At 41.9% G+C, this 24,123-nt stretch overlaps 1 protein-coding gene across 3 annotated transcripts in view; it reads left to right on the top strand.

The window, feature by feature from the left end:
- The window catches only part of rasgef1b.S (RasGEF domain family member 1B S homeolog), a 249,683-nt gene that overhangs the window by 194,293 nt on the left and 31,267 nt on the right, over positions 1–24,123 (top strand). For all 3 annotated transcript variants that reach the window (XM_041579783.1, XM_041579782.1, XM_018240521.2), the window contains 2 exons: positions 22,904–23,086; positions 23,631–23,753. In XM_041579783.1, the coding sequence (XP_041435717.1) occupies positions 22,904–23,086; positions 23,631–23,753 (306 nt within the window). The remainder of the gene's footprint in view (positions 1–22,903; positions 23,087–23,630; positions 23,754–24,123) is intronic.

Below are 24,123 nucleotides of genomic sequence, written 5' to 3'. Positions count from 1 at the left end.
TTTTCTAGCTATTTTCTAGCCTGTCAGGAGAGGACTGCATGAATGTGCTGATTTATGAGCAGAGTATTTTGGCATACATGGACAGATAAGGGCCCATGCATTTGTTTAAGTATTGTTAAAACTAAAATGAGAATGATATGGGCATCATTAGTGTTATGTTCAATATGCTGGTAGAGATTCATAGTATGATTATATCATAGAGTCTAGGTTTGCACAGATGTGTATTTACAATGTGTAACTTAGGTCAGACTACCTGGGCTAATGTTTATATCATTACCCTGTCAAGTCTCTAGAATGAATATAAAGCATTTATTTGTGCTGCAATTTATGATCACTGGTATGTTTAACAGTTTTTTTCTGTCTGTACTCTTCAGGGTTTGTAAATTTTATTTTGAAGCTAGCCTGTTAAATATCTTAAGGGAAATTGATTAATTTATTGAATTTTATGAAAATGACAACCTATTGACATTATGCTGGTTAATGTTACATTACATGACATGTCAAGGAAGTTATGCACTGTAGAAGATACATACAGTAGCCTTTGGAGTTATTTGTGAAATATCAGGGAATAAATCAAAATGGCACAAGCTTTGCACGTTCTGATGACTTTCAGATAAATAGTCCAGTGACAAACTCACCACTCTGCTATGTCAGGCATAGAGTTTTATGTTGCAACAATTAGTGAACTATAACATTTCATTGCACGAGATGTGTAACATGTGTAATAGACACACGTCCATCAAGTTCAACTCTACTTTAACCTGCCTAACTGCTAGTTGATATCGGACTAGTCCCTGCATCAACTAGTACTATGAGCTATCTTCCATAACCCTGTATTCTTTCACTTGCTAAAAAGCCATCCAACCCCCTTTTTTAAAGCTATCTAATGTAACACTTCTGTCCTGGATGGATAAAGTTTTAGTATCACACAACCTATGACAGTGGGAGCCATCCCATTGTCAACCACCCCATAATGGTGTAAAGACTAGTAGACTCTGTAGCCAGTGTGACTAGAATAGGATCCAAATTAGCAAAATATATGAAACATAAAAGGGTTCTCCTCAGCAAAAAAAAATTGCTGAGGGAGAAGAGTGTTAGTGAAAACACAAACAAAAAAAATTGCTTCCCACCACTCTGGCCAAAATAGAAATGTTTTTACAGAAGCCAACAGGACTGTGCACATCAGCAAATGCATAAACCAATCTTTCAGGCTTCTGTAAGTATTAATCTATTAAATTTAGTTAGATGTAGGACAGGATGGAACCTAATGGCCAAGTAAAAAAATGCTGTGTGATGTGCCCAGTAAAAACCTAGTGGGAAGAATACTAGTAAACCCCAGAGTTTTAATTGACCTCTTTGTATTCATCCTCGGTGGTGGGGAGGAATATGCAGCTCTCCCTTCTTTTCTGTGAAACCCTGCCTCCGTTATAAGATTATCTCCTGAACATTATTGCATATAAATAAAACTTGGTATCAAAGCACATGCAACTGAAATGTCAGTGCTAAACTGTTAGTTAAAGGGGTTGTTCACCTTCCAAACACTTTTTTCAAGTTTTTTCAGTTGTTTTTAGATTGTTCCCCAGAAATAAAGACTTTTTTCAATTACTTTCCATTATTTATTTTTTGCTGTTTTTCCAAAATCTAAGTTTAAAGTTTAATGTTCGTGTCTCTGGTTGAGTCTAACAGCTCAGTAATTCAGGCACAGACTCTGAACTGTTACAATTTTGCAACATTTAGTTGATACATTTCTCAGCAGCATCTCTGGAGTATTAGCAACTATTGTATCAATTCTAACAGCTGCCTGTAATAAAACCCATGGATTATGCTTAGCAGGGACAAAAATAAGAAATGTATCCATTTAGAACAGTTTACAGGGTCGGCGACCCCCCCCTCCTAGGGCTGCTTCAGAAGGTGAAAAAAGACACTTGACACTTCAATATTAGAAAAATGGTCACATCCTGTGTATATTTATTGTATTTATTATGTGTCTTGTCCTCCCTGTGTATACTATTATGCATTGTACAGTGCTGAAGCTTCTTAACAGCTACAAATAAAGCTACAAATAAAGTTATAAATACATATATTTAAAGTGAGGGATTGGTTGGAGTGGTGGTATTGTTCTCAATATACACTTAATTATGTAGGGATCTTATTAAAAAATATCTGTAAATATGATTTATTTTACAGACATAACTTTAATGACAATAACTTATGTGTAATATATAAATAGCATAGATCCAAAATATGGCTTTATGAGGTAGTATAGTCTCCATGTTATTATGTTCCAGTGTCAGAGGGTTCTTACTGTATTTGCATAGTTAGCAAGCAGGAGAAAGTTATCTACAGTAAGTATTCAACTGACTAAAGAGCTGCATGACGTTTAAGCATTTTCCTTATTTGACTACAATGGTTCTTACTTATATGAATCACTTTTCCTCTGTAAAACAAGGAATTATCAGATTTGTGCAATAAAGAATCATTGTTTGTTTTTTAAAATGTGTTTCAGTGTATTTTATGACTTTACCTCCAATATACCTGCAGGCTTCAGAGTAGACATACTAAATGCTGTGATATTCTGACACAGTTCTAGTAACTGCAGAAGACAGAGATTGAGATTTTATTCATGGTTTTCTTTTGTCATCTCACTGGATGACAAAAGTTTTAACTGAAGGAAAAGCTAGTGCTTGCCATTCATAGGAAGGCAACATTTACAGAATAGAAAATTCTATGTGAGGAATATGCAAAATAATATTTTGATGGCTATATTATCGACAGATGTATGATAAATAAAACTTTTCTTTGATTTACAATTTAATGTTGCTCTCTAGTAGTAGTGGGGGCCAATTTTCTCATAAAATATGGGCCTGTCCTCAGTGTATCCCTGAGATATTGCCTGTTGCTGGTTTGCTGGCAATTTGAAAACAGTTGGAAGGCTGCAAGTAGTATATTTCAGTTAAACCTGGAACAAAATATACACTTTTTTACTCCGTAAAATGCATCCTTTGCATATTTTGATTTATCCCCTCATTTTTTGGGACCCCATAAAATCATCCCTGTATCACACTATTGAAAGCCTTTTCCATGTAAGACCAGGATCAAGTCCAGCTAAAGGTTATGTAGGATTCGTTTGGGCAATGTGACTTTTTGCAACCTCAGCTGCTATGTAACCATGGATCTTTTAAGTTTAAATTTAAATTATTTTAGTTGGAGAATCATTTCCTATCCAATACACATAAATATTAATGTTGATCAACTGGATCAGATCCAAACTGCAGGATATTTTCCTTCTCTCAAAGTGAATCCATATAGTGTACTCTGTGTTAGTTAGCTTAGAGTTTCCTGATAAGGGATCATTCCATAATTTGAATTGTCACAACTTAAGTCTGCTAAAAAAAAATATAAACCTGAAATAATTGTTTTGCCTCCAATAAGGATTGTTGGTAGTTGGGACCAAGCACAATGTCTTGTTTAATTATTACAGATTAAAAGGAAATCATTTTTCATAAAATGGAGTCTATAGTCATATCTTTCTGGAAAACATGTTTCCAGATAATGGACCCAATACCTGTTTGTTTGTTTGTTTGTTTGTATGGAAGTAAGTGTTTTAACCAGTCCAATCAGAATCCTGATGCATTGGGATTTTTCAGGTCTGATTGTCACACTGCTATACCCCATAGAAATCCATTGACCCATGCACACAATATGATTTTACTGAGAGTGTGTCAGAAACATTTCCTTTAGCATTGGTTTCATGAAGCCTAAAATGAAATGGTAGATAAAGCATTGCTTCATGCAGGAAAAATCCAAGCACCTATTCCATTATTACCCACTAAGCTCTTCAGCTTTTCATTTCAATGCTGAAGTCATATCATTAACACATATTCCATTACACATACTGACCATGAGATAACACAAGTTTCATGTACCAAAGAGGATCTTAACATCTGACAACTTTACTTAAGATAAGGTATATTCTTCATGTTTTATTTGCCTGTAGTATAGGGGTTATGTATTATACAAAATAGTGTAATTAATATAATCCTGTAATTTTAAAGCATTACCTTGTAACAAAAGAACAATATAAGCAGTATTAAAATAATGTAACTGGCCTATAATTTAAAGTGGTTTGTTGAGACAAAATCACTTGAAAATTGCCATCACTGTCATCTATGGCACTAACCTGAAAGAGTTAGTTTAAGCCCTTGTCACTTGGACACTTGGACATGTGGCATTTCACATTTACATGCAAGTGCTTGTACTTTTTTTGTGATATGACTGTGTTTCCAGCAAACCAAAAACAGTTGAGGCCATTCTATCAGCTGAGACCATTCTATCAGTGTTTTTTGTCTGTGTGCCCTGATAAACTGCCACACGTGTATGATTTGATTCCTTCTTTTCTGTACAAAGGCAAGCCAGCTTACAGGCAAGCAGATGCGTAAATAGCTTTATGTGACAGGGTAGCCATGCTCTTTTTTCCCAACAAACACTAGGGGGCACATTTATCAAGGGTCGTAATTTAGATTTACTAGTAAAGGCCTCGTGGCCTGTTCAGCAGGGAGAAAAATCCTGGCCAGAGAACATCTGTGGGTGACCAGGGGAAAAAATCTATTGCTTACCGAAGTATTGCAGTATACTGCTGGAGGAGCGACGAGAGCAGGAACAGAGAAGCAGCCGATCCGCCATCTTTGGAGCAAAGCACTACAGCTACGCAGCACTGCAGCATCAAGGTGTGGAGTGTGGATTGTGTGGTGCCGAGCAGTGTGTCACTGTTTGTTCCCCACTCTATTCCCCCCCCCACACTCTATTCCCCGGTCTCTCCTTGGAAAAGGACTGGTGCGGGTGGAGCCATAGGAGGGATCCACAGGGGAGCGAAGACAACGCTGGTCCCAGGCAAGCTGCTTCCGTGTTCGGACTCAGTATCTATCTGCTGGATTGTTTATTGGATGGTAGTCACGATCTGAATCACATCGGCATCCAGGTTAAGACTAAAGCTAAAACTAAGTCTGTACACGAGTTGTACATGATACAGTTATAGGTACAGAAAAGTAAAAGTACTTTAAAAACATTATAAAAAAATACCATATAAACAAGGCCTGACACAGGCAAGGGGTTGCTGGACCAAGGACCAGGGATTATCTTGTGCTGAGGGGCGTGAGGCTCACCTGCTTAACTCTGTACTGAATGCACCGAAGATAAAAAAGAAAAAAAAGATAAAAAAAAAAAGGAATAGAAAAAAAATCAATGAAAAAATAAAGAGAAATGAAAAGAAGAAAGAGAGAAGAAGGAGGAGAAAAGAGAATAAAAGGGGGAGAAGGAAAAGTGAGGGAAGGAAAAATCTGCTACACTTGAACACCTATGATGGGAAAACAGCAGAAACTAAAATCGGAGAAGGCTCAGGAGAGAAGACAACCTCCTTCACAAGCTGAGCTGGGCCCCCTATTTTTAAGAAAGAAAACGGAGCGTGTGAGCCACAAGATGGTGCCGTCCCAGGGAAGTGGAGAGGAACTGGCAGATACACAGCAGGCAGACTCTCGGCAAGAAACATTGGAGGAGGGGAACGAGCAAGATGTAGCATTCAGCATTTCAACATACATCGCTAACCTACCCACTAAATCCGATATAAAGGACATGTTAAAGGAAGTAACCTTGACATTGAAGGAAGAGCTCAGGGAGATAAGGAGAGACATTGCGACTGTGGCTGGCAGAATGGAGGACTTGGAAACAAATCAAAGACATATTCATACGGCTCTACTTGCTCATTATACACAAATACATGAGATACAGAGACACCAGGAAGACCTGGAGAATAGAGGAAGAAGGAATAATATTAGGGTCAGAGGGGTGCCAGAGTCCATTAAAAATGTAGAAATAAAGAATACTCTAATGCAGATATTTAACCGTATTTTGGGCAGAGACTTGAGCACACCGTTTGACGTTGAAAGGGCACATAGGGTGTATAAGCCTAAGTCTGCACCTTTGGATGCCCCACGGGATATACTCTGTTGTCTGAACAGCTATGTGCTGAAATTATTCTCAAGGCAAGAGAGGCAAGTAATTTAACCTTTGAAGAATCTCAAATAAAACGGTTTCAGGACATTTCAAGCACCACCTTAAGAAAACGCAAACTCCTCAAACCTCTTTAAATGATGCTCTGAGGGAGAAAAATATCCAATATAGATGGTGTTTCCCGTTCTCTCTATGAGGGAAGGCCAACAAGCCATAATTAGACTCCCAAAGGATACAAAGAACTTCATGATGAGGATGCAAATTCCATATCTAGATCTTCCAGGATGGCTTACTACAGAACCTTGACTGATATCAATATGGATTTTATACAACAAGGAGAATGGAAACGAGTTGATACACCAAGCAAAGCACGCGCATGTCAAGATCATAAGGGCACAGAGCTAGAGCTACAACAATGCATATTAAGGCAACTCCCAGGAGGGTAAATATAATATTATAAACTATGATGTGGGACCCAGTTGATGCGATAACAGACTATGATTTCTTCGTCCTTTTTTTGGCTGACTGTATTTTCCTTCTTTCTTCTTTTTTCTCATACCTTATCCATGACTCATGTATGAGATGTTATATGGTTTGATTTCACAAAAAATATAGTAGCTAGATGTATGTATTAGTTGCTAAAATGAAAATATACTTCAGGTCTTTACACCTAGTGGTGGTTAGTATGTAATGTCCCAAGACTGCCCTAAATATATTCGCTTTGTAATTAAAATGTGCCCTGGTGGCAGGGGGCAATCACGGGTGGGTATAGATTAATAGAGGTGACTAAAGGACACCACCGGCCAAGCAAACATAATACTCCTATAATAAGTGCAATGGCACTTCCAGCCACCAAGGTCGCACAGTTGGAGGTAAATGACCCTCTAACTTTGTGGTGGCAATTAATTTTAGTTTGTCACTGTTTATGCCCTTCCCATGTTTCCCTCCCCCCTATCCTGGTATGCCATATGTAAAGGGGTTACTAGTCAGAATTAATTCACAAGGTTATTAATGCAATATAAGGTAATTAGTTATTATGGAAACGGCTTAAATGAATCGGTAAAAAGAAATCAAATATTTTAGTTTTGTAAGAAATTTGACATTCCAATTACAGGAAATGAAAGCTAATGTAGAGGGAAGGTTGTATATTTTATTGAAAGGGAAGATAGCGAATCTGAAAGTAACTATTGCTAATGTGTACATACCCAATCAGGGTCAACCAAGTTTTATAAGCAAATTTTTAAGTGAAATGGATGTGTGAGGATACCTGTGCGGCGGGGTCATCCAGTACGCCATCGGCAGGGACACCCGCCGCACCTTCCTTCCTTTTAAGCCGCGCCAGCGTGTTTTCGCTGGTGCCGGCTCCTCCATTTAAAGGCGCGCTGATGTCATACGTCAGCGCGCAAGGGCGCGAAATTCACGCGAACTATTTAAAGCCCATCATGTCCACAGCACCTTGCCCGTGATAGGATTGTATTCCTGGTGCTCCTGAGCCTTGTGCTATTGTCTGATTCCTTCTGAACCTGTCTGATTCCTGTTTTGACCCCTGCCTGGCTATTTTGACTATTCTGAATTCTGGATCCTGACCTTGCCTGCTTACGACTACTCTACAGTTTAACCCTTCGATTGATCACCCGATTTTGACCCTTTTGCCTGTTTGACGTTTCTTGTTATCTGCCTGCCTCGACCCAGCCTGTCTGACTATTCTGTTGCCTGCTCCATTTGTACCGTGACCTTCGGCCCAAAAGACTCTGCTACCTGCCGTGCCCCTCTGCTAGCCAGAACATCTTGCCTTGTACCCCTCGTTAAGTCCAGGTGGCACCCAAGTAAGCTGAGGGCTCCTCCCGAAGCCCAACGGTGGTCACACTACTGGTGAAGCCGAGCCAAGACCAGGGTACTTGGCACCTGTTCTGATATTGGGTGCCGGCCATGACATTATCATGGGCCATGGAGGACGAAAGTCACGATGAAGCTGCTGCTGCTCCTCCAACTACCACCGAAGTGCTTCTTACCACTCTGTTACAGCGCTTGGAGGATCATGAACAGAAGCAAAATTACCTCCTGCAGGGTTTCCACAATCTAACCCGACAGCTGGAGGGTAAGCAAGCTTCGCAGCAGCAATCAGTTCCTGTTCCAACACCTTCTGTGGGTTCCTCTGCCAATTGGGGTAACTCATCTAAACCCCATGAACCAAAAATTGAGTTCCCCGAAAGGTTCAGTGGGGATCGTACTAATTTTTTTGTTTTCAAAGAGGCATGTAAGCTGTACCTTAGTTTCTTTCCTCATTCTTTCCAATCTGATGAGGAGAAAGTAAGGTTCATAATGACCCTGCTTTTGGGTGACCCCCAAATTTGGGCCCTCCGGCTGCCTTCCTCAGACCCTGCTCGTTATTCCCTAGACACTTTCTTTAACAGCATGGCCATTCTCTACGATGACCCGGATCGTGCATCGTCTGCCGATACCGCGATTCGTAAGTTGCGCCAAGGGAAAAGGGATGTGGAGGTGTATTGCACCGAATTCCGCCGGTGGGCAGTGGAAACTGGGTGGAATGATTTGGCTCTAAGGAGCCAATTCCGTTTGGGGTTATCCGATTCTGTAAAAGATAGTTTGGTTAATTATCCCCTACCTTCTAACCTGGACGACCTCATGTCCTTCGCCATCCAGGTAGATAGAAGGCAAAGGGAGAGAAGGGGTGAGAGGAGTACAAGCTTCTCGGGGGTCACTAATTTAAGATCTAATGTGGTGACCCATGTAAAATCTCCTAACTCCTCTGTGCTTTTACCTCAGAAGGAGCCTATACAATTAGGCATATCCCATCTAACTCCTGAGGAAAAGGCACGCAGGCGTACCCTGGGTCTTTGCATGTACTGTGGTGAAAAAGGGCATTTTCTGAACCAATGTTCTAAGAGGCCGGGAAACTCCGAAGCCTAAATGGAGAAGGGGAGCTCCATTTGGGTGCAGGAGTTTCCTCTCCCCAGTCAGCCTCCAAGGTTTTGTTACCGGTTAAACTAACCTGGCCTACAGGCTCTGTCAGGGTGTCTGCATTTGTGGACTCGGGCGGAGGGTAATTTTCTGGATACTGCTTTTGCAGCTAAATTCTGTATCCCTGTAGTTCCCCTAAGTGCCCCCATGAGAATAATGGCAGTGGACAGAAGACCCTTAGGGTCAGGTGTAATTTCCAGGGAGACGGTAATTCTTTCCATGTGTATTAATAATTTGCATTGTGAGGAGATAGCTTTTTACCTCATAGAAGGTGCTTCCTCTCCTCTTATTTTGGGGTTACCGTGGCTCCAGAGGCATAACCCTCTGATTGACTGGGTCTCAAGGGAGGTGGTTCAGTGGGGTACTATGTGCGGTGGGGTATGTGTTCCCTCTGTAGTAGCAACTACATCGCTTGAAGGGTTACCTACTGCATATGCAGAATTCGCTGATGTCTTCTCTAAAAAGGAAGCAGAAACCTTACCCCCACACCGGCAGCATGACTGCCCAATTGATCTGGTTCCTGGGTCAACTCTTCCTCATGGTAGAACCTATCCTCTTTCATTGCCCGAAGCCCAGGCAATGAAAGAGTATATAAAGGAAAATCTAGAAAGGGGTTTCATCAGACCTTCTAGTTCCCCTCCTCGTTATGCCTTTCGGCCTCTGTAATGCCCCCGCAGTGTTTCAGGAGTTTGTTAATGACATCTTCCGGGACCTGCTGGGGATCTTCGTAGTGGTCTACCTAGACGATATTCTGATTTTTTCCTCTAACATGAAGGAACATCAAAATCATGTTTGTGAAGTCTTATGAAGGCTAAGGGGAAATAATCTAGGTTGATGCCTCTGAGGTGGGAGCTGGGGCAGTCCTTTCTCAAAGGCACCCGACTACCAACAAGTTACATCCCTGTGCTTTCTTCTCCAGGAAGTTTTCACCCGCAGAGGTGAATTATGATATAGGTAACAGGGAATTGTTGGCAGTCAAATGGGCCTTTGAGGAATGGCGGCATCTCCTGGAGGGTGCAAAACATCTGGTGACGGTCTATACTGACCACAAAAGTCTACTGTATATAGAGTCTGCTAAACGCCTTAATCCAAGGCAGGCTAGGTGGGCTCTATTTTTCACAAGGTTTAATTTTTTTTTGACTTTCAGGCCTGGGACTAAAAACACCAAGGCGGATGCACTCTCTAGGAGTTTCGAATCCATTTCTTCTGACTCTAGTGAGTGTACTCCCATTATTCCCAGGGAAGTTATCATTGCAACCCTTGAATCTGACCTTTCTTCTCTATTGCTCCCTCTTCAAGCATCTGCTCCTATGGATACCTCTTCGGGGAGATGGTTTGTACCACAGGAGTTAAGGGAGCAAGTAATGAGAGAGGTTCATGATTCTAAGATGGCAGGGCATCCTGGCATTTCTAAAACGGTGTCCTTGTTATCCCGTCATGTTTGGTGGCCATCATTCAAACTGGATGCGAAGGCCTTTGTTAATTCCTGCCCAGTCTGCCAAAGATCCAAGGTTTCTCGAAAATCTTCCCAGGGTTTGTTAATTCCCTTACCCATTCCAGTAAAACCTTGGTCCCATCTTTCGATGGACTTCATTGTTGATTTGCCCCCTTCACAGGGGAAAACTGTGATCTGGGTGGTGGTGGATAGGTTTAGCAAGATGAGCCATTTTATTCCCCTTCCACACCTTCTGCTAAAACCTTGGCTGATTTGTTTGTTAATCACATTTTTAAGTTACATGGTTTTCCTGAAAATAATGTTTCTGACAGGGGGGTTCAGTTTGTCTCTAAGTTTTGGCGTGCTTTCTGTTCTTTGGTGGGGATTAAGTTATCTTTTTCCACTGCTTATCATCCCCAAACCAACGGCCAAACTGAGAGGGTGAATCAGTCACTGGAGCAGTACCTCAGGTGTTATGTGTCCAACAACCAGTCCACTTGGGCAGAACTATTACCTTGGGCAGAGTTTGCATACAATAATGCTACTCATTCTTCCTCTGGGGATCCCCTTTCTTTATTGTCAATGGTCTGCACCCCAAAGCTTTTTCATTCTCTGGGTCGGGTTCCCCTGTACCATCTGCCAATTCCTCTGTTGAGTTATTTTCTAAGGTCTGGTCTCAAGTGCATGAATCTCTGTCTGCAGCTACATCAGCTCAAAAAGGGCTGCTGACAGATCCCTGGTCTGGTTATCTACCAAGAATATCAAGTTGAAGGTGCCCTCTCTCAAACTGGGTCCTAAATTCATTGGTCCATATCCCATCACTGCTATAATTAACCCTTCCTCTGTTCGTCTTAAGTTACCTGGTAATTTTAAAATTTCTGATTCCTTTCATGTCTCCCTTCTCAAACCAGCTTCACAAATCCGGCAGTCATCTGTTCCTCCCCCAGTACTGGTTGAGGGTCAACCTGAATTTGAGATCCTTGAGTTCCTTGATTCTCGCCTGGTTAGGGGTAAGCTCCAGTATTTGATTAAATGGAAGGGCTATGGCCCACTCTTGGGTCTCAGTTGTGGACATCAAGGCTGACCGTCTCAGGAAGCAATTCCATCAAAAGTTTCCTGAGAAGCCTGGGGGTCCAGTGGCCCCCCCTGGAGAGGGGGGTAATGTGAGGATACCTGTGCGGCGGGGTCCTCCAGCACGTCCTCCAGGACGCCCGCCGCACCTTCCTCCCGTGTTTTCGCTGGCGCCATCTCCTCCATAGGGCGCGTGTGCGGCACGCCTCCTTCCATTTAAAGGCGCAGGCGCGCTGACGTCATACGTCAGCGCGCAAGGGCGAGAAATTCAAACTATTTAAAGCCCATCATGTCCACAGCACCTTGCCCGTGATAGGATTGTATTCCTGGTGCTCCTGAGCCTTGTGCTATTGTCTGATTCCTTCTGAACCTGTCTGATTCCTGTTTTGACCCCTGCCTGGCTATTTTGACTATTCTGAATTCTGGATCCTGACCTTGCCTGCTTACGACTACTCTACAGTTTAACCCTTCGATTGATCACCCGGTTTTGACTCTTTTGCCTGTTTGACGTTTCTTGTTATCTGCCTGCCTCGACCCAGCCTGTCTGACTATTCTGTTGCCTGCTCCATTTGTACCGTGACCTTCGGCCCAAAAGACTCTGCTACCTGCCGTGCCCCTCTGCTAGCCAGAACATCTTGCCTTGTACCCCTCGTTAAGTCCAGGTGGCAAGATGTTCCCCTCGTTAAGTCCTCAGTAAGCTGAGGGCTCCTCCCGAAGCCCAACGGTGGTCACACTACTGGTGAAGCCGAGCCGAGACCAGGGTACTTGGCACCTGTTCTGGTATTGGGTGCCGGCCGTGACAGGATGCTTATTTTGGGTGTTGATTTAAACCTAACACTCAATCCTCATTTAGACTCCTTGAATGGTAGGAGCCATATATCCTTTAAGGGATTAAAAAATGTCAAAATGGGATTGAATGAACTGTACTATGTGGACAGCTGGAGAGCAGTATACCCCAAAGTCAGAGACTATACTCATTTTTCAAAAACACACCAAATGTACTCACGCATAGACTTTTATGTCTCAAAAATGTTTAAACCTTTTAAACAAAGTTACAATAGAAGATAGGTTGTACTTGGATCACTCCCCAATAACCCACTCGTTTACTATACCTCAGACAATTAAGAGAGAACACACCTGGAGAATGAATGATTTTTAATACATAATAAGGACACAAGGAACAAGATAAAAGAAATGTTACAACAAATAATAACAGATAACTCTTCTCCTGATATCTCGCCATCAACATTATGGGAAACAATAAAATGTGTATTGAGGGGCCAATTGATATCCTTATGTAGCAATCTAAAGATAGAGAAAGAAAAAGAAATGAATGATATTCTAAAAGACATACATAGATTAGAAAGATTACATAAAGATAATGTAGATATAGATACCCAAAATCTGTTAGATAATAAAAGATTGTAATTAAAGGCTTTATTAGATCATCAAACTTATAAGGCCCATATGTATAGCAAACAGAGGTTTTATGAATTGGGAGATAAGTGTAACGAGCATTTTTCCCAAACTCTAAAAAGTTAAATCCAATAAGACATGTAACATCAATAGCAGATAAAGATGTACACGTTCATCGTGATACTCAATGTATACTATATATCTTCCACCAATATTATCAGACGTTATATAACCTAAGATGGTGTGGAGGATATGGACCAATTTATAACAAAAGCTGGCTTGAAGACTTTATCGGCAACTAATAAAGCAGAATTAGATCTTCCTTTCTCCTTTGAGGCCACAATAGCCTCATTAAGTGTCAGGGAGCCGGGATGCTCCCACCAGGGAGGTTGTCAGGATCAAGGAGGAAGCCCACAAGGGAGTCAAGGTCGCGGTGTCCAACAGGGGTAAACCAGAAGAATAATCAAAGTCCAGGCAAGGGTTCATGGGCAGGCAGAATAATCAGCAAAGTCCAAAGTCCAGGCAAGAGGTCGGCAACAAACAGGAACAAGATTAGTCTCAAAATAGGAGACAGGAAACCCAGGAAACACACAGGAACGAATCCTATACTTGGGCGCCATTCTGGCGTCTTGGTAGAGCTTTTATATTTGAATTTGGCGCCAAAGTGACGTCATCGGCGTCCTTGCACCGATGTCGACGCGCTGACGTCATCGCGCCGGCGCCACTACCCACGTGGCGGCCATGGGCGCCGCCATTTTGGGAGCGACGCCGGCATGGGAGGACGCGCCGCCCGGAGCTCCTGGACCTGCTCCGGGCGGCGATCCTGACAGTACCCCCCCTCACGGGGGGCCTCCGGACCACCAGGACTTGGCTTCTGGCGAAATTTGGAGTGGAACTCCCTCACAAGACGAGGAGCATGGACATCAGAGCGTCCTTCCCAGGAGCATTCTTCAGGGCCAAAGCCTTTCCACTTGATGAGGTACGGAAGAGAGCCCCTGGAGATTCTGGAGTCAAGGATCTTTTCCACCTCATATTCTTGTTGACCATCCACAGAGATAGTAGGAGGGGGAGGCTGGACAATAGAAAAGCGGTTGGAAGTGGCGGGTTTCACCAAGGAGACATGAAACACATTGGGTATTCGCATCTCAGGGGGAAGCTGAAGTCTGACAGCCACAGGATTGATCACCTTCGAGATGGAGAATGGACCTACGAACTTCAGACCCAACTTAGGAGATGGTACCTTCAACCGAATGTTCCTGGAAGACAACCAGACTTTATCACCGACCTTGTAGGGAGGAGAGGGTCTACGTCTACGATCTGCAAACTTCTTATGAACCAGAGCGCTCTTCTCTAAGTTTGACTTGGTTGCAGCCCAAATAGCAGACTTGTGGGCTGCATGGTCATCAGCGGCCGGAACATCAGACAACACAAAGTCTTGTGGGAAGGCTTGGGGATGTTGACCATACACCGACATAAATGGGGACCTTCCAGTGGAAGTGTGGCAGGCATTGTTATGAGCAAATTCCGCCCACGGGAGGAGATCAGACCAATCATCTTGACAAAGGGAAACGTGGTTCCTCAAGAACTGTTCCAAGGCTTGGTTCACTCGCTCAGCCGCTCCATTTGTCTGGGGATGATAAGCTGAGGAGAACTGAAGATTAATACCCAGGTCTTTGCACAGGGAACGCCAGAACTTTGCCGTTAATTGGGACCCTCTGTCAGAAAGGATCTCGGCTGGGAAGCCATGCAGGCGAAAAATGAACTGAATGAACAACTGTGACAACTCCACTGCAGATGGAAGCTTCCGTAGAGGGATGAAGTGGGCCATCTTGCTAAAGCGGTCAATGACAACCCAGATCACGGTGTTCCCACTGGAGGGAGGAAGTTCAACAATGAAGTCCATTGCCAAGTGCGTCCAAGGACGAGAGGGAACCGGCAACGGCTGTAGTAACCCACTGGGGCGAGAATGGCTGGACTTGGAAGTGGCACAAACGGTACAGGCAGTAACAAAGTCTTTGACATCTTTACGGATAGTCAGCCACCAGACTAGATGCCGTAAAAGTTCAAGAGTTTTAACAGGACCAGGATGTCCAGCTTGTTTGGAACTATGAGTCTGTTGCAGGATAGGCAGACGAAGTTCAGGAGGTACAAAAGACATTCCGATGGGGGTATCAGGAGGGGCAGAAGATTGACCAGCCAGGATTTGATCAGCAAACTGAGGGTACAATGAAGCGATGATCTTGACAGGAGGAATAATTGGCTCTTGTCTTTCAGGAGAACGATCCACCGGAGTGAAACTTCGCGACAGAGCATCGGCCTTCCGATTCTTGGAGCCAGGGCGATAAGTCAAGATAAAGTTAAATCGAGCAAAGAAGAGAGCCCACCTTGCCTGTCTGGGATTCAGCCTCTTGAGAGACTGAATGAATTCGAGATTCTTATGATCGGTGTAGATCGTGACTGGAATCAAGGAACCTTCAAGGAGGTGACGCCACTCTTCTAAGGCAAGCTTGACAGCCAGGAGTTCTCGATTTCCTTCATCATAGTTATGTTCAGCAGGCGAGAACTTCTTAGAGAAATATGCACATGGGTGCAGCTTCCCATCAGAGGGATGTCTTTGGGACAAGATAGCTCCAGCTCCAACTTCAGAAGCATCCACCTCAATGAAGAAAGGTAACCCCGGATCAGGATGGCGGAGAACCGAAGCGGAAGTGAAGGCATCCTTCATGGATTGAAAGGTTTCAATAGCAGATGGGGGCCATGAGCTGGGTTTACCCCCTTTTCGGATGAGGGCCAGGATAGGAGCAATACGAGAAGAGAACCCCTTAATGAATTGCCGGTAGTAATTGGCAAAACCAATGAATCTCTGGATCGCCTTGGTGCTCAGCGGAAGAGGCCACTCTTGGATTGCGGACACTTTAACGGGATCCATCTCGAAACCCTCTGGGGAGATGATATAGCCCAGAAAAAGAATCTTGGACACTTCAAATACACATTTCTCCAGCTTGGCAAAGAGAGAGTTCTTCCTCAAACGAGAGAGTACTTCCTTCACCTGGGAGCGATGGCTTGCAAGGTCCTTGGAGAAAATCAGGATGTCGTCTAGGTACACGACCACAAACTTTCCCAAGAGATCCCGGAAAATGTCATTCACAAATTCTTGAAAGACAGCGGGGGCATTGCAGAGACCAAAGGGCATTACAAGGTACTCATAGTGCCCATCACGAGTGTTGAATGCTGTCTTCCATTCGTCACATTCCCGGATGCGGATAAGGTTGTACGCCCCATGGAGATCCAACTTAGAGAAGATTTTAGCCCCCTTGAGTTGGTCAAAAAGTTCTGCAATCAGAGGCAAGGGATACCGGTTCTTAACGGTGATTTTATTAAGACCCCGGTAGTCAATACAAGGACGTAAGCCTCCATCCTTCTTTTCCACGAAGAAGAATCCAGCCCCTGCAGGAGAAGTAGAAGGGCGAATAATCCCCTGCTGGAGATTTTCTTGGATGTATTCCTTCATGGCAGCGGTCTCTGCAGGGGAGAGAGGATAAGTGCGACCTCTAGGAGGCATGGTTCCTGGCAGGAGATCAACTGGACAATCGTAGAGATGATGAGGAGGGAGAAATTCTGCAGACTTTTTACAGAAGACATCAGCGGACTCCTTGTAGAAGGAGGGAAGCGTCTTCAAATCTGATGTAGAAATATTCACCCTCTGGATGGGTTCAGCAGGAAGGCAGTGCTGTTGACAGTATGGACTCCAACGGGAAACCTGCCCCGAGGACCAATCAATGATGGGATTGTGCAGGCGTAACCAAGGAAGCCCCAAGACGACAGGAACAGAAGGACAGGAAATAATCAGGAACGATAACTTTTCTTTGTGTAAAGTCCCAACCTGCACAGGCAATTCCCCGGTCGTCATAGAGATAAACTCGGATTCAAGGGGTCGGTCATCAATGGCGGTTACACGAAGTGGAGGAGTCAATGGAAACAGAGGAACATTCATCTGCTTGGCAAAGAGAGCGTCCATGAAATTTCCGGCAGCTCCAGAGTCAATAAAAGCTGAGCCAACAATGGTCTTAGTGGACAGACGGATCTGTAAAGGCAGAAGAAACCTATGAGAGTTCTCTTGTGACTTGGGAGTAACACCCCCTACATGAGTCTTTCCAAGGTTACCTTGAAGAGGGGAACTCTGAGGCTTCACTGGACAGGAGTTGGCAAAATGAGATTGACCCCCACAGTAGAGACAAAGTCCAGCCGTACGTCTCCGGAGTTTCTCCTGTTCAGAGAGACGAGCTCTTCCGACTTGCATAGGTTCCTCCGGAGGAATAACAGAAAGCTGCTAGGGGGTAGGAGGTAACAGAGGTCTTTGGAAGCGAGGAGCCAACATGGGTTGAAATTTCTTGACTCGGTCCCTATCAGCTTGATGTTCTCTCTGACGAGTGTCCACCTTGACAGACAAAGCAATGAGGTCTTCAACCAGCGTGGGTAATTCACGGGAGACCAGGTCATCTTTGAGGCGGATAGAGAGACCATTGTAGAAGGCAGCGTGATAGGCATCATTGTTCCAGCAAGTCTCTGCAGCGAGAGTACAGAATTCAATGGCATATTCTCCCTTCTCCCAGTGCGGAGATACCCATTCGAGCGCTTTCCCCGCCAGACGAGTGATCACAAAACCAACCTTTGCTCGTTCAGAGTTAAATTCCGCAGGTTGCAGGGCGAACCGAATCTGGCACTGATTCACAAAACCACGACAGGCTTGAGGGTCGCCACTGTAGAGAGGCGGTGCAGGAATTCACAGACCAGAAGTGGAGGATTGTGTAGCCACGTCGGCAACTAGCGTGGGCGTTGTCGGCGTTGGAGTAGTCGGCGTATGCTGACGATGACGTCAGCGTCATGCATCCATGCTAGGATGCATGACGCTGACGTCATCGCGCCGGCGCTGCTACCCACGTGGCGGCCATGGGCGCCACCATTTTGGGAGCAACGCCGGCAGGGGAGGACGCGCCGCCCGGAGCTCCTGGACCTGCTCCGGGAGGCGATCGTGACAAAAAAGCCCAGGGCCAGACTGTTACAATGCCCTATATTATAAGACATACAAGAAAGATTTAGCTCTACTATTATGTTCCTACTTCAATAGCATAAATTCTACTCAGGGGTTCTATAAGCAAGCAAAAGAAACGCATATTATAACCTGATAAAGATCCACAATTATGTGCCCGCTATAGACCAGTATCATTAATAAACATTGATTTAAAAATGTTTGTTAAGATATTGGCTAATAGATTGAAAAAATACTTAGTAGAATTAATTCACGAAGACCAAAGGTGGCCATAGACGCACAGATAATATTGTACAAAACTAATTTTCATACGACATTTGGTACGTGTATGGTGGGAAAAGAGCTGACTGATATCGGCAGAAGACTTGAATATCGGTCGGCTCGTCGATCGGGCTGGACAGAAAATTTTGATCGGGTGCCTTTGAAGGCACCCAAACATCGGCCGTTGTTAGTGCTGAATCATCAGATACAAGTATAATTCTATTGTTTCTACCTGTATATCTACCTGTATATATGACGATTCAACTCTACGCGTGTGTGTTGAAATGAACGATCTTTCTTGGAAAGATCTTTTCCAAGAAAGATCATAATTGTTACGTCTATGGCCACCTCAAACTGGTTTTATACCTGAAAGAGAAGGGAAAGATAATGTATACAGAGTAATCTCACTAATCCATCTAGCTAAGGAAGACAAGCTTCCTGCATTATTACTTACCACAGATGCCGAGAAGGCATCATTGGGCCTTCTTGGAACAGGTATTGAAAGGGTTTGGTTTTGGAGAAAGAATAATAGAACGTATATTAGCATTATACCAAGAACCTTATGCCAAAGTTAGAGTAAACGGATCACTATCCTCCCCAATTATTATACATAATGGAACTAGACAAGGATGCCCTCTGTCTCCCTTACTTTTTGTTATGATGATGGAAATTTTGTTATTCCATTTAAGGTTGGATTCTAATATCTCGGGGATTAAGGTGTAAAACAAGGAATATAAAGTTGCTGCTTTTGCAGATGACCTGTTAATGTTTATAACAAACCCAAAAATCTCTCATCCCAATATTCTTCGACTGATTGAGATCTTTGGTGCAATGTCGAATTTCAAGGTGAACTACACCAAATCAGAAATCCTTAATATAAACATTAAAGACACCATAAAGAATGCACTGGAACAGAATTTTCCTTTAAGATGGACAAAAGACTATATTAAAGATTACGTCCCAATTCTGTGAAATATACCAAATCAATTATGGTCCCTTACTTAAGACTATGGAACAAACAATAGAAAAATGGAGAAAAATGTATTTATCTTGGATGGGTAGAATTCAGGCCATAAAAATGGTACTAATGTCAAAATTGGTATACTACATGCAGACATTACCAATACCAATATTACTTTAACAATTTTGCAATTTAAAAACCTTGCTAAATAATTTTATTTGGGCAGATAAGCCTCCCAGACTACAACACAATGTGACGGTTCTACCAAGGTATAGGGGCGGTCTAGCTCTGCCCGATGCATGGGCATATCAAACTAAAATAAGGGATTGGATAGATTTAGAAAGCTCCACAGTGGATATACCACAAATTAATTATTTATGGTCAAGACCAGGAGAGGTCCCCAAAGGGGTTATGGAACACCCACTAATCGGGCCGACGTTTAAGGTATGGTTCACCATCAGGGACAAAAATTCTCAAATTTTACTGTATACTACAGCCGCTGGTTAATAATCTATTGTTTAAGCCCAGTCTAGAATCGGGATTATTTAAGAGGTGGCAATTCAGCAAGGGCAGACCTACAAAAATAACTGATTTTATAAGCTGTAATAAAGGGATCCCTCTTGCTGATCTACAAAAAAGTTGGGGAGTCCATAAGTTAGATAACTAGAACTATAATCAAATAGTCTGCTACATTCAAAAGATCAAAGATGTGGATTGGAGCAGACCTTTAACAGCGTAAAAAATATGCTAGAACAAGCAGATGCGATCATTAAACCTATTTTGAGGTTTTACAAACTATTATTAATAGCAACCAGCACATAGGGAATCGGAAAGAGAACTCAATTGTATAATTCCAATGCCACTCTGGGAGAAATCTTTGGCCTCAATTCATAAAAAAAAAAAAAAGGCCTATCCTTTATGGGGATGAGCACTTTTTTAGAGTGTTGAATCCAGGGATTAATGTGATTCCTAAGCGAGCCCACACTCTGAAAGATATGCTATCACCCAGTCACTTTAAAAAGAGAGGCCAGGAACGAAATTTGGGGCCACTTACATCAATTGGGAACTATAGATGTGGAAGTCAGAGATGCATAACGTGTGGACATATGAAAGTATCAAAAAAATTTAAATCAACAGTGACAGGGAGGGAGTTTGACATTAAAGGCTATATCAATTGCAACACCACTTATGTGATATACTTAATTACGTGCCTTAAATGCCAAATACAGTATGTAGGCTGCACGACTAGGAAATTGAAGGAAAGAGCAAGGGAACATTTGGGCCAGATAAAAAATCCGCGAATGACCGAAAAGAGCAATGTCACTAGGCACTTTAATATATGCAATGGAAACTCCTTGGAATTTTTTAGTATTCAGGGGATAGAGAGAGTTAGACTGGGAGAAAGAGGAGGAGATCAGTTGAGCCTCTTAGAGAGGAGAGAAGTATTTTGAATATTCCATCTGGGCACACGTTTGCCCTTAGGGCTTAATCATGAATTTGATGTTACCTGTTATACGTGAAAGGGTTAACATTGTTATGGGGCTATCTAGATTATAAAAAAGAGAGCTATTGACGGTTTATGAATAACAAATGCAAAAGAAGTGAGTGCAATTGATTTTTGGTTACTACACTGTTTTGTTGTGAGATAAATTATGATGTATATTTAACAATTGAATTCAGAAACAGTGATATATGAAAAGGAATGCAAATACCCCATATAGGCATGTTTGATGAGCAATTAACATAATAGGGTTAATCCCTCAAAGAATTTGATTGGTTTTAAGAAAAGTGGGAGGGACTAACAGGGTATAAATCCCGCAGAGGCTATGCTGTTTACAGATACACCTATGACTAAGCGCCGGAGGGTGCGAAACGCGTAAGGTGGGCCTGGGAGGTCTGTTTGTTATTGAACTTTTAATGCTAATTTAAATAAAGAAATTTTTTATGGAAAAGAAAGCCTTGGGACAGCTATCTTTGGATAAAAGGAATCTCAATTCATAAAACGTCTTGTGCAATGAAAATTAGAGAAATGAATTACAAATTATTCACCAGGTGGCATTACACACCTGCAAAATTAAAGAAAATGTACCCAAACAGCTCAGACAGGTGTTGGAGATGTGATCAGGATAGAGGCACACATGCCCATATCTGGCTCACCTGCCCTAAGTTATAAACATATTGCCAATATGTTTTAAATGTTATAAAGATAGTCACAGAGATAACGGTTAAAGAATCCGATTTGTCCTTAATTTTGCTGAATATAATACCAGAGAAGAATAATCTATTAACAGACATACTCACCTTATAATTGTTCAACGCAGTAAAAACCTTGATTCCAAGGAATTGGAAAAAAACATCGCCTCCAACAAAAACGATTGGCGGATTCTGGTTGAGGAGAGTAGGAAGTTAGATGAGATCACCCATATATTGCACAACACAAGCGACTTATATTAGGATATCTGGGGACCCTGGATATCCTATACAAAATAGTCTAACCATAGTGAGAGGTGATATAAAGTAATTGGTTCCTTCGCGATAGAGATAAAACCCTTTCAATATTTAGTATTAGTATTGGGGCTTATTACATAAGACATGAACTTACTAGCAAGCTGTGCTATAAAACTCTATATGACGAAATAATAGAATCTATGTATAATACCTTGACATATATTTATTTATATGTCTATTTATTTTTTATTATTTACTTATTTATTTATTTATTTATTAATTTTTTATGTTTATGAAAAAGGATCCCCGAGTCCCTTACCCTACCCTTTTTGCCTTCTGTACTTCCCTCCCTATTCTATACTGTTTTGTAATTAAATATCCTAAATAAAGAATGATAAAAAAAATAACTTATTAGTCACACCATTGAGCTGTATTTCAGGGATGTTTTGTTTAGAGGTGGGTAGTACAGATAGAAAGAAACGGGTCTGTCACTTCTTTTCTCACCCTTGTAATCAAACACTTGCACAGTCTGGTATTGGCTATTGTCATTGATTCTAAAAATGAGGTCCTTTTTGATCACCAAAAAAGAATACCGCTTGCCGCTTTATAATTACAAACAATGGCTGTGTTTAGACAGGCCACAGATGTGCTCCTAACATTTGAACATAAGAAAAAGCTGTTTTACTAAATGGTTATCATTGCCATGTAGCATAGTTCTCTCCCATCCCCTTAAGATTGCAGAAGCAAAATGTACTGCAGATTATTGTCTTTGCATTCTTATTATTATGGATGCTATTGTAAAATGTCCTTCTTTCATGATATCTACTAACTTTGTAGTGAGCTGATGAAGCCATATTTCTTGTTAATCTGCAAACTGCAGTGTTGTCAACCCCAGACCCTTCCATTGCCAATAAGTGGAGGATTTCATTTTAATAATAATAATAAATGCCCCTTAATTGCAGGCATACATATGGTTAATTTTGTAATGTTATTGCCCAATTTATACTGCTTAGTATTGATGTACGTTATATTCAATAAGCTACTCTTAAATGTATTTTTTTTATGTACCAGTCATTATTACCCCACAGTTAAGAGTGTTGCTTACTATGTTGAATTATATTTTAATGAACATATTTGTTACTGTTTTGGACTTATTTTGAAAGTTCATAATTTTTTTTTAAAAAAAAGTTTAAACTCATTAATAAAAAATAAAAATACATTGATTTGTTTTCAGCTTGCTACAAAACAATGAATTTGATTCTGTTTTCTGCAGGAGAGAATGCCCCAGACGCCCACTCTTGTAGCTATGTTTGACAGCAGCTGTTTCCATCGGAACTTGTATCAGTCCAAAGAAGAAAGTTGTTCAGACCTGTATTACCAAGATAACAACCTGCTTTCTGGGTCTCTGGAAGCACTCATCCAACACTTAGTGCCAAACGTTGATTACTATCCAGATGTAAGTTGAAGCCAGAGGAATATAAATCTGTTCCCAAGCACATGTTTTTACCCACTGAGTGCTTACAAAGGAAAGTTTTTCAGCACAGGAAACAAACTGATAGCTTGTAAATGTGACACTTAGGTAGGGATACTAGATTGATTAGTATGGCCTAAACCAAAATGTGTTGATTTTGTGAAAGTAAGCATGTGCTAATATTCCCAAACATCCTCCATATTTAATAAAAGGCACTACGTTTGCCCAGGTGCAGCTGTAACCCATAGCCACCAATACAATGTTTTGTTCTAAACAGGTGACCAGTAAATGCTACTTGTGCATAAATTGCTGTGGGTTGCTGCACTTCGACATACTTAGTGCCTTTCACATGATTTCAGATTCTGTGCTTAGATTCTGAAGGATCTAATATTGCAAATGCATTTTCTTTTAAACAAAGAGTACTGTATGTGTTATTACCCTTGCACTCCTCACGTCCTGATGTTTTCTCACAATTAATAAAATAATTCTAACTTTATAATGATAATAATGATTTACTTTATGACTACAGAGAACATACATCTTCACCTTCCTGCTGAGCTCTAGACTTTTTATTCACCCTTCTGAGTTGATGGCCAGAGTCTGTCATGTATGCATGGAGCAGCAGCGATTGAATGAACCTCGGTTAGATAAGGTAAGTTGTTAACAATTAAAAGGAACTGCTGATTATTCTAAGTAGTAACAAGGTTTCCGCTCCAGCAAAAAAGTCATATGCATTAGTAGGTGTTCTACAGTTACTTTGAACTGCAACTTCTACCATACTGGATGCTGGTAGTTGTTTGGAGCTGGAAGGAGTTTGAGAGCATGATTATGGTGTCCTTCATACAATCTGGCTACAAATGCTTGAGGTAAAAGCATACTCCTCAGCAAACGTCAGTGTGCTAAACTCTAGAGTGTAAAAAAACTCTAATTTGAACAGTATGAGGGAGATTATGTATTTCATTCTGTAAAATACAAGTGTAAAGTAAACATAACGTTTTATAACCGAGTCAAGAAATTCTAAG

This window comes from Xenopus laevis, chromosome 1S, assembly GCF_017654675.1.
Source record: "Xenopus laevis strain J_2021 chromosome 1S, Xenopus_laevis_v10.1, whole genome shotgun sequence".
Lineage (NCBI taxonomy): Eukaryota > Metazoa > Chordata > Amphibia > Anura > Pipidae > Xenopus > Xenopus laevis.
The sequence above is the reverse complement of the archived record's forward strand: the minus strand, read 5'-3'. Positions and strand labels throughout refer to the sequence as shown.